We start from the raw sequence: 11,956 nt of genomic DNA, 5'->3' as shown, positions 1-11,956 counted from the left end.
AACAAGACTATAATTAAAACTCATCAAATAAAACACATCAGTCTGAACTAAATAATAGCACTAACCACATTAGAAACAAATCCACCCACAAAAGCAGCCAAGCTGCCTCAAAAAAATGTTTCTACCAGCTAAGTGACTTTTCTTTGGAGGGTTTGGAGGAATGACTTTAAAAGCCCAAATTGTGTAACAATTTTGCCACTTGAAGTTCCCAACAAGTCACAAATACATGAGAAAAGCCAAATCAGTTGGACCTTCATCTACTAAGCTTGCTACTGGCAGCAATCCTCCAGGGCTTCTAGCAGAGGTTTTTCCACAAGTGGAGAAGCTGCTTTGGGGTTTGGACGTGAGGTCATTCACAAGTTGTAGATTTCAGAGCTGTACAGATGTCAGACCTGGGCACTCTACCAAATGATAGCCATGGCCAGGCTCCTGGCTGTTTTTAGCTATTCCAGGATGTTGTTCTTTGGAATCTCCCCAGTTATGCCTGATCCAATTTTACAGGGAAAAAGCAAAGCAACCTTTTGGGGCTGATGAACACACCTGGAATGTGGAGGGGGCATTGCGTGTGCTTTTACAAATATTGATAGATTTAATATTAATTAAAGATTAAATTGAAAGTAAATGCTTTGGATCTCATATGCCAACTTCAGTGAAATAGACCTTATCCACAATAGCCCAAAACTATTAACTCAGAAATAACCCACCATTTATCTTATATTAACAAACATAACATTAGACAATCTGGAACCCTATATATGTTTTGGACTCCCATTATGCCCAACAAACAGGATAAATGCTTAGTGTTGGGGAACTGTAGTCTAAACTATCTGCAGGGCACCGGGTTGCCTACCTATACTTTGAATACCTGTAATTTGTCAAGTACTTTGGATGGTTAAATGTTACCTAAATATGTTCTGTTTGGCCTTACTAAAATCTGCCTTGTTGCTAAGTGATACACAACTCAAGGACAGAGGTGTTCTATTTATTGGGTTTTCTGAGATTACTGACTACAATTTTGGCTGGGCATAGACTTCAGAAGGCTGGTCTAATCTTGGGAAAAAAATAATAAAAAGTTACAGTTGGTCATTAACAACAGCAGCATAATTAATTAGTTCACCTTGTATATCTGTTTCTTTATTTACAGAATGTATCCTCTCACAACATGGAGAGCATAATAAAAAAAAATATAATAAAACAATGACGAACATTGCAATAATCACATTAACATCCAGTTCCTAAAGTTATATTTTAGTAATGAAGTACATAAAATCCAGAGTGCTTGCATAAAATTACAAATCATATTCTTTTAATAAAATTGAATATTGCTGTCATATTGCAGACAGATACATATTTAGAACTAGGTAGAAGATTTACTGCCTAGCATTTAATGTATTATTATTTAGTGCCATAAAGTGATAGATAATTTTATGGTTAGGAACAATAATGGTAATGTTAATTACTTCTTTATACAGAGTAGAATGCTCATATTTAGATTCTCTCTTTCACACTTCCCTTCTGCAAATGAATGCTCTTGACCATGAAGACCTGGCTGTTCCTCCAAGCATTGGGCTAGGTTGGGGTTGAGTTAGGAGGTCAATAGTGTGGTGGGAATGCCTGGTGGGAAGGGTATGATCTGTTTTTATATTGTTGTTTTTATTGGTTGTTGTGAACGACCTAGGATCCTTATGTGAAATAGGTGGCCATATAAGATAGATAGATAGATAGATAGATAGATAGATAGATAGATAGATAGATAGATAGATAGATAGACAGACAGACAGACAGACAGACAGATATTTTTTTTAAAGAATGAGCATAGAAAGAGAAGAAGAGGAATTCAATTCCTGTTGCAGCTCACTACAATTGCGGGAAGGATATGGTAATGACAGAGCACAATATTACCTTTCCTGAAAATTACTGATTGGAATAAGATAATAGATAAAGCACTAATTTTGACATGAAAATTCCAATTGGTTTAGTTTTCTAAAGGCACATTTTTATTCCTTCCAACCTGATGAAACACTGGAAAGAAATTACATTAAGGAGCTCAAGACTTTCTTCTCATCACAGTAACTCTCCAAAAACTGAACAAACAAGACCAAATTTGCTGTGTGGTGGGGGAGAAGTTGGCAGAAGAAAGAAATGGGTTCAAAAATGGGTCAGATCCAACAGGGTACCACAGGGGAAAACTCCTGAAATTTGCATCCCCCTGAGAGAGGTAACTGGGCAGTTGGTGACTGCTCCATTCTAAACCCTTTTCATTCTGGTCATGCGAGCCACAGCAAAGTGTGTGCAGCCCACTCTGTGCTTCCCAGTGCACACACACACACAAAGCATGTAGATGCAACATGTGGGGAAGTAGAAGCACAGTCAAATGCAATGTGTTACTTTGTTCCACAGAAGAAACTACAGATGCCTCCTACGGCCACATGGTAAAAGGAGTTGGAATTTGGAAAGAATTCCAGAAGCCATGTCTATCTCACTTTGCATTCCTTACTCTAGTAGATCTCTCTATAATGATAAACCTGTTTTAGTTCAGGGAAAGATTGATTTCCCATTAGAAGATACCACTGAGTCAGTAGCAATGTATTGTTTCAGAATTTACTTTGCCATCCATCGTGGCTGGACAAAAATTTTAAAAAGATAGGTATTGAGCTGCTGCTAAATATTTTCAAGGACTTATGGAAAACTGGTTTGGTAACATACAAGGTTGAACAAGAGGAGAAGAAGTGATATGGAAAGAGACACAAAGGAAATTGTATATTCAGAGAAGTTGGGAGAGAAAAGAAGAGATGTTTGTATAAACAAGTGGAAAACTATTGTATGTTGTGATTAGGACTGCCATTCAAAGAGGAAAAGTGCTGCAGAGTGCACATTGTGCCTATCAACACCTTCTTAAATTAAACATCTCTTTTCCTGCAGTTGTACTTCTTTATTAAGTTGCTGACAGGTGTGATGTTCACAGCACTAAAAATCATGTTGTGCATCATGATTTTCTTGAAAGTGGTTCAGGAGCTCAGCATAGACATCTACAAGATTAAGCTTTAGCAATGATTTGTTTTTTATTCCTATTGTCATTTATTAGGAACATTAGCTTGGTGTGATGTGAAAAGCCGGATCCAAAGGACCCTCAAGTCTTTTTATTGGAATCAGTTCTAAATCGCAGTGGGTGACTTCTTTTTATGGTTGCCAGCTGTAATGGCACCAGTCAAACTAACCACACTACTTAGCCTGGAGTCTAAGTATCAGAATATGCTATAAAATAGCAAGAATCATGTTTTTTAAAAAGTGAGAATATTATTCTGTTGGGCAAAACAGCAGCACACCTCAATCACGACATAGACATCTTCTAACTACAGACAGCTGGAGGTTCACCAATACATCATTTCTTCTCTAACTGCTTCTCAGCATCATCATCATCCTCACATAATAATATAAATAAGTTTGTATGTTATTTTTATATATTTAATTTTATTTATTGGATTCATTAAGGCTGCCCAATTCCAGGAGGACTCTGGGCAGCTTTAACAATTTTTTATTTTGTCAAGTAACACCTGAAGCTGAGATCAAATACTTCGCCAAGGAAATTCAGCAAGTTCATAAAAGATACAAGATTCAGACTGGGAAGTACTCAAATTGTAAGTCCACATCTTATATACTGTGCAGTATGGATGTGCAATGCTTTTGTTCAAAGATTCAGTTAGAACCCAATTTGATCAAATCACTCTTTTGTGATTTCCTGGAGAGTATTTGGGGCAGAAAAGTACTGGCAAAGCTTCAACACATAATTAGCCCTCTTCTATTGGCCAGACATAGGGTCACCAGTTTCAAAATGGCAGATGTTCCCCCTTTTAATAAGCATCACATGCACATTAAAAGGAGTAAGGCTTCAATCACCTGGTCATGCCCACCATTCTGAAGCCAGTGACCATCACTGCAGATCTCCCTGGCCAGGTAGGCAGCACTGGGTGAACAGAAAGAAAGAGGGGAAAACATATATATCTAAGGACGAGGAAAAAAGCCTCCACTTCATTCCAAACACTCATCCCAAGCAAAACTACAGCCTCTACCCTAACCTGGGATACCCTCATTTCAAGCCAGTCCACCCCACTTATCCTGTTCATGTCCCTCATCCTTGCCCAGGGTCATCCTCTTGGCCGACACTCCACCAATTAAACCAGCTTCTGATGATGTTACCTAGCTGGGTAATGAAATGTCTGCAAGCAAACAGCCAAGCTCAGAGAGCACCAAGAACTCAACTACGGATACTCTCTTTTATTGAAACCAGCTTCTCCCAATGGCCCATGAGAAACACAAACACAGACACTTTGCAAAGAAAACAAAGTCTTCAGTAAGGGAGAAGAGAAAGACGGAGCAAAGGAGGCAGCCATCCCTAAGTACAGCATTCCCAGAAGAGGCTCTGTGCCACTCAGGAGTAGAGGAAAGGAAGACAAAAGGATCAAATAATGCAGGGCACAGCTCTAGTCTTATGAGTTGGTGACATATTGCATGCATGCATGTGCGTGTATCTGCATCTGCTGTATATCTATATCTATACCTATCTATTTGCCTGCCTCTCTCTCTCTCCCCCAAAAACAAAGCTAGGACTGTTGGGCCCTAGAAAAATGGGCAGCAGACATACTCCCCCGTCATCTAGGCTCAGCAGATAGTGTCCTAACTAGACTCTGCCAAACTGGGAGAGTCTATTTCCCAGTCACTTCTTGACTATTGATATCGTGAGCCCAGGAATCTCAAAACAAGTGACCTGCCCTTCCTCCCTACCATCCAGTGGGATGGCCTGAGCTGGGGCATCTCAGAGTGCAGATAAAGCATAATTCAGCAATACATTCCTGCAAGAGACACCTTGGAAGCTAATTCCAGATGCAACTTAAGGAGGCTGTGTACAGAAATGGCATCTGACTTTCAGGTGACCAATCTCCATTCCATCATTACAGCTGTCAGGTAAAGTTAACACATCATCTCACAACCTATTGTAGAGAGTCAGGGAGACGACCCTGAAAGAAATAGGGAAGAACAGTTATATAAGCAAAGAGGGCTGAAACATTCCTTAAGTACAAGATAGTATTCAGAAGAGACTCAGGCAGGCTCCTCCCTGATTCACTGGGGTGTAAGAAGGAGAGGAGGTAAAGCACAATCAGGCTTGACAGATTATATTATAGGCTATCTCAATGAAGTATGGTTCTAGTCTTCCTGTGGACTCTGTTTCCTGATCTGGTCTACTCTAGAAGGATGGTATTTGTGGGCTTACTCTTGCCAAATACAGGGTTTGGGAAGGAGGGAAATAGTCTGGTGGCAATAGCAGCTGACCTACAGAAGAAATGGTATTAAGTCATCAACCATGTCCCCCAGGATTATGGGGCTGATCAGTTTTCACCTGCATGGCAGACTAACTGAAGGGAAAAAACGAACCTCCTCCAAAATATTGCAATGTCATGAAAATGGCTGAAAAAAACCATATACATATTCATGAAATGCTTCTTGGTATCCACCATAGCATGACATGGTTTCTGCTATAGTATCTGTGGCCATGATCCTCTGGTGCCAGGATAGTAGTTCCTTTTCATCCCCCACCATGACGACATCTGTTAGGCTAAGTTCATTCAGGAGAATACACTGTCTCACAACCTATAGACTTACTCTTGCCAAATGCATGCTTTGGGTAGAAGGAAATAGCCAATGTTGAATGGCAGTTTAGTCAGAATCAGAGTCAGCTTGCTCTCCAGAGTCTGTAAACCATGGGAGCTATCTGGTCAAACCTTACATAAGATCTCCAGAAGCTGGCAAAGAGACACACATACTCCCACTTGCTAATCTGCTGCAATCCCACAGCTCCTATCCACAGAAGGAACCAAACGTAGCACCTTCCATTCTTAAATGATTGCCCCAAACTGCAGAAGCAGCTGTGCCTGGCTTGACCGAGTGAGGAAATTGCCACTCTTCTCCCTTCCTTAACTCTAAAACTAGGAAGTTGACAAGTTAGAAAGAGAGCAGTGCACACATCAAGTAAGCTCACATCACAATCTGCAAAGATGCATGCTTAGAAAGGCTTTAGACTGTCTCTTGAGTGCAGACAAAATGCCCTTTGCAAGGCAAGTTTGCAAGGCCACAAACAGAGAAGAAAGAGAGGGGAGAGAGGGGAGATTACCTTGCCTGATGTAATTGTAAAGAATCCTTGCTCTCACCTACTAAGGAATGCAGCTGGAAATTTTAAATTAAAAATGCTAAGGAAAAAAGGATCTTGTTTGCTAGTTTTGATGCTTGTTGTTTGAAGAAAAGAATAAAAAATTCTGGAGTCTGCCACTGAATGTCTCCAAGAGGTTCAGAATTTGTAAACACACTGAAAAACAAGCAAACAAATAAACATTTAACATTTTAATAAAATAAGTAATAAAAGAAGAAAGACTTAATTAAAATGTTGGCCTTTTCTCCCCAATTGCCTATTTGAATAAGATGGTATGGTACAATTAGGGAGATTCTATTTGTTTTATAATGAATTTTTATTACCGTAATTAACCGTGTGTTTATGTTTTTTTTAACAATCTCCTGCTGATCTTTATTAAAAAAAAAAAAACAAAACCTCACAAATTACTCATTACAGTTCAGTTCCAGAGTAGCTCTTTGCAGCAAGAGCCAGCAATGGCTGTTGTGACGATGCAGATGAACATTAAACACCATGCTCAATTTAGTTTTCTCTGCCTTTTTCAAACCTAAAGCAGAGTGGAATAGGTCTCCCCTGAAGACCACAAAAGGCAGCAGAAGGCAATTCTGCACTGCAGTCTAAGCTGCTTGTCTCCCGTGCAGCTCCTGACAGTTTCTTAAGCCAACTTCAGAAATCCCAGCCTTGATTGCAGTGGGTTAGCAATGGGGCCAGGCTGGGGCTCAGTCTAGACTATGGCCACCATAAGACATACATGCTCATTCCCTGCTTCTTGCCTTTCCCGTCCATGCAGGGAAGGCAAGGCTCACTGGCTGCCTCCTGGGTGGACCAGTCCCCCAGTGCCTTCCTTTTCCTTTTGAGGATTGTTCCCTCCTTACTGGTGCCCGTGCCTTTCCTTTGCTTTCCCACATGTTTGCATACATGGAAGCCTTCGCATACCCCTTCCCACATATCTCCTTTGATATGAATACACGGCCTTCCTTTTCTTCTTTTTTCCCCCTTGGGGTGCCATCATTGCTCTGATGCTACAGTAATCGCAGCAATAGGGAACAGGTTGCTCTTTCTTCTCTGTGTTCCTTTGTAGGTCCATGGAAATATTTAGCAAGGAAGAACTGATAATTCAGCTTCATGTTCCTACACTGCAACTTAAATTGTTTAAAAAAATTAAGGGAAGGGAAACTTTGCAGGACTGGGGGAAGGGGTGAGAAAGCAAGGGGAACATGCTTCACCCAGCCTGGGCAGTATTCAGAAGGGTACCCATTGGGAGATGTAAAGGTTGAATGGAAGGTGAGCTTCTTGCATTCTATTCTGAAGGACCATCTATTCTGAAGGGCTTAAGGCATCTTGGGTCAGAAAACAGCCGTTTTAAATGGAAGCTGGAAAACCCAGCCATGGGGTGCATTTGCAATGGACTGGGAGTGGAAGGGGATGACATCATCTGTTCCTGCAGGAAGCCGTGAGTGGCCCATAGTGGCAAGGGACCAAGCACAAAATGCAGATCTGCCCAGAGAATGGTTGTTTAACTCCTTTCTGGACTTTCCTGCTAAATATAGTGCTTTTCCTTCTTTTTCCTTCAATTGATGAGATGCTAAAATCAATTATGAGTTTTCTGACCTTTACACAAGTACAATGTTCTGAAGATATCCAAAACTCATTAGTTGCCTTGATTCATAAGCATGAAGATAAGTAACAAGTGTACCTTAACCAAAATAGCTCAGATGATTAATTAGTTCTGAAACACACAAACCATATCAGTAATGACCTGCAAAAAAATATGATAAAACATTTTCAAGGTAGTTAAACCCAACATTTTGTTTGTTGCTTTATTAAATCAGACTAGAGTTATGATAATTATGTTTCAATTAGTTTTCTCTGTGAAAAAGCCAAAACACAAAAACAGGCACTTGGTTTTTTTTTCTTATCATATCCTTCATAGAATTGAATTCTGGGATTAGAATCAAGACAATATAAAAAAGTTGTCTTAAAGATCTTCCTGCAGTTTAGGAAAATTAAGATTGAGCCACATAAGAGTTAAAACAAGGTTAGGATTTGGCATTTCAAACTTTCTTCCTAGTCAAATAAAACTGCAGAAGAATTTATTGTTTATATTTTTCTTAGTGAAAAGTAATTGCATTCTTGGAAAAGGAAATTGAATCATGAATGGAAAATAAACCCCCCGGATCTGAAAATTATGTAATTTACCTGTCTTAAGCAGCTGGCTGCATGGCACTGTTTCTACCATAAGCACACCTGTAAAATACATTCAATTCAGGGACAGAATCAGACAAATGGCTTTTTAATTTTCCATATCCATCTCAATCTTCACACCATTATATTTGACTAGGAACGATGTCGAAGAGAAACAAATATCCATACATGTCCAATTTGTCTAGCACACTCCACTTGCTCCAAGTTGGGATGATAAATCCTGACAAGCCATCTCAGAATTCAGTTTTATCTGAGCATTTCCCCCCTCCCCCAAAATAAGTTATGCTTATAATATTGGCTAAATTTACAAATATACTACTGATTTAAAAAGCCAACAGCAAACCTTTCCCCCAGATTTACTGGGCAAGCATTTTCCATTTGGAGTAAGTGGTCTCAAAAGATATTAGGTTGTAAGCTGTGGAGGGTTTTAAAGGTGACAATCAATGCCTTGAATTGCGCCCAGAAGCCTAATAGTAACCAGTGTGGCTCTTCAAGTAGAGGAGTTACATTAGCAAATGACACTGAACCCATTACTCCTGAAGCAGCTACATTCCAGACCAGCTGAAATTTCTGACTGATCTTCCAGGGAAGCCCTCTGTAGAACAAATTGGCACAAGTGACTGTCAACAATGCCTCCTCATCTAAGGAATACCTGTAGCAGATGCACAAGAGGAAACTGTTTAAAGAAGATACACAAAGACCTGCTCTGCGCTGGGAACAATCCCAGACCAAATATGGAACTCTACTGGTACTGATTGGATTCCTTACCCCAAGCAGGTTCTTCTTGTTAGGATTGGTCTAAGCCTGATCCTCCCCATCCAGAGCCTAACAGCCTCCAGGCGCTAAGACAGAGCCTCAACTGCATCTTCTGTTTGCAGCTGAGTCAAAATGGAGATTTCTCAGGGGGGGAAAAGTGGTAAAATTAATCAGGCAATGCGTTGAGAATATCCAAATTAAAAACCAAAGATCTAATACTTTCTGTTTATTATCTACTCATAGAAATCTGCCCTGGATTGCTTCTTTCCTGAGTTCTGGAAAAATCTTGCCATTGCACTTGTCTTCTTTCCACATAGGCAATCCTGCTCTATACCAAAGGATAGCTTCCAGCAAGCTTTTTCCTGGCTAGTTAACTTCAGTTTGGGAGAGGACTGGAGGAATGAAACCAAATGCCTTCCCTACAGGGGAAGGGATTTGATTACAATCACTTCTGTGTGTGTTCTGCTCTAATGAGCACCTCTGAAGCTTATGTTTTTAGAGAAGCCCATTAAAATATGGAGAAATCATTTTGCTACATGTTTCTTCTATCCTGTAGACTCCATATTCAGTATCTGTTAAACAAAAAGAGAAAAACTGATAGGATGCTTTTACCTACCTATACCCCTTCCAGGTTCATGACAGAAGGGTAGATGGAGTCAATCTCTAACTTACAAGCAAATAATTTACACCAGCTGTAAGTTGCTATAAATTCTATATCCATCCCAATGTTGAGGGGTTCTGACTGAAGTGTGGGAGCATTTGGATCCTAGGAAGGCTATCCTAACCATAGGATTGTATTCTAAGAATGCCAAGTTAGAGATTTGAAAAAGAAAGTGTTATTTTTCTATCCTACTCAGCTTCCAGCAGAAGCAGATTGTAACAATTTTGAATTGAATGATTCTTTAAACATTTTATTTGGTATTTCAAGAATAAAAATAAGTCCCTTTTCATAAATAATGTTATTCCAACTATTTACTATATATGGCAATCTAGAAATTCAATATCAGCTTGAAAACAAAATATTTGCTTTCATGACAGGCAAAATGGTAAGTCAGAAATACAATATTGTCTTACCTCTCACCTTTAGCAAACAGTATCACTCATCATAGAGGGAGAATTATTTTCTGAAGAACAAATAAAAAAAAGAAACTTTGAAATTAATCTGCTCTGCATATGCTGCAGGGACTCCATTCTTCACTTGCCATTCTTATACACTGGTAGTGGATTTGGTGAAGAAAATTATCTCAGGCCTTCTGAGATGTTGTGGGCTTTTTATCTACACCTTGTCAGAGTTCTGCTGAGAGACAAAACTGGCTCTGAAGGGCCTATTCTCTTACAAAAGCAAAGTGTCAACACTACTCTAGATTTTCAATCTGGTCAAATATACCTGAAAGCAAAATAGAAAAGATACCATTCTGAAATCACTCACTAAGTAAAAAAAAATCTAAATAAATAAACTATGTAAAACCCTCTCAGAGTATCACTGCATTTGTAGAATGAAGTGCTAAGAGCAGACTTTTAAGATCCGTGCAACAACTGACCTGTGGACCGACTTACCTACCTACCTACCTATCTATCTATCATCATCTATCACATTAAGATAAATGTGGTTACAATTTCTTGGTTGATTAAAAACCCTGATTGTGTAGCATTACTTCTATAGGGCAGTGACCTCTAGCCCCTGGCCTAACTACAGTTTGCATGACTGAAATTTGGCATTAACACTTTTGATTTTCGGTAGAATTTCCCACCTTTTTTGCACTAAAAAAGGGCAAAATATGTGTGCTGAGGCTCTGCAAGTTTTAGCCTACCTATCTGTATACTAACTGCCCAAGAAAGAAAGAACAGGCTGAAATTTTGCTGCCACTGATGACACAGATGCATTACTGGACACACCTCCTCCAGATATTAGAGACCAAAAGAAAAATAGTAATTTTAAAACGTACAATATGCAGGCTCAAAAGTATTTTCTGCCCCTGATGTAGGGGTTTTGGCTACATTCACATGAACATAGTTACAGCATGTCTTCTGATTTTTCCTGTGAGAGATGGGTCCAATGCACATATTTCCATGGTCCCTTTGTGCTTCTTATTCATAACAAATAGTTTGGGCTCCTGTCAATTGGTATGTATTCACCTACTGTATATATCTATCCCATTCTGCTTCTACATTTAATTAGGAGTTTTAATTTTTAAAAATAGCGCACAGTTGAATCAACATTTAAAATGTAATTCAAAACCTATTTTTTAATCTCCAAATACACATATCGGGCAGAGCAATCCTACCTTCGATTATGAAGAGTTCTGATATCAGAGCATTTAATGAATTCCCAAACCATACTGGCAGAAGAAGCAGCATTTCCAATTTTTGATTTTGATTTGCCTTCTACCTGAGAACAGTTTAATTTTCTGTACAGTACTCCCTCAGGTTGAAACCAATGGGAAGCAACTAACCCCAGCCAATCCCAGGATCAGTGTAACTCAGCCAGCAGTTGGAGAATTGCCTGATGGCCAGATTCTTACTGATTCACAGCGTTGTTTCTCCACTGACATGGCACCTTTTCCCATTTTGGAATATTGGGGTGTTGCTGTGGACAACAACCACAGACTTTTTTGTCTCAGTTTTTTTAATCCAAAAATATTACTCCCACAATGTTTACCTCTCAAATTATATAAGCAAGAACTTAAAGAGAAGCATCAGGAAATGTTTAGTAGGTTCAGATAAGGTCAGTTTGTATCAGCTTGCCAGCTCCTCTAGCATCTATTAAAGGCTAGGTCTCATGTCATCATGACAGCATTGTGGCCTTAGGATGCT

The 11,956-nt window shown here is 39.4% G+C and overlaps 1 protein-coding gene across 9 annotated transcripts in view; it reads right to left on the bottom strand.

Annotated features, from left to right (window-relative positions):
• Positions 1 to 878: 878 nt before the first annotated feature.
• The window catches only part of TRMT11 (tRNA methyltransferase 11), a 53,545-nt gene continuing 42,467 nt past the window's right edge, over positions 879 to 11,956 (bottom strand). The window contains exons 13-15 of one of the 9 annotated variants that reach the window (XR_015796068.1): positions 8,381 to 10,266; positions 7,878 to 7,940; positions 879 to 6,358 (exon numbers count right to left, since the gene is read on the bottom strand). Coding sequence is in view for 2 of the 9 variants with exons in the window: in XM_088140435.1 (XP_087996561.1) it covers positions 10,246 to 10,266 (21 nt within the window). In the remaining 7 variants the exon portion in view is untranslated. Of the gene's footprint in view, positions 10,267 to 11,956 lie in introns of all 9 variants that reach the window. The other 8 variants (XR_015796061.1, XR_015796065.1, XR_015796063.1 and 5 more) reach the window with 8 other exon arrangements.

Source organism: Python bivittatus, unplaced genomic scaffold (assembly GCF_059951505.1).
Source record: "Python bivittatus isolate LINGU-HERP-01145 unplaced genomic scaffold, Pbiv_v1 ctg000020_np1212, whole genome shotgun sequence".
Taxonomy (NCBI): Eukaryota; Metazoa; Chordata; class Lepidosauria; order Squamata; family Pythonidae; genus Python; species Python bivittatus.
The sequence above is the reverse complement of the archived record's forward strand: the minus strand, read 5'-3'. Positions and strand labels throughout refer to the sequence as shown.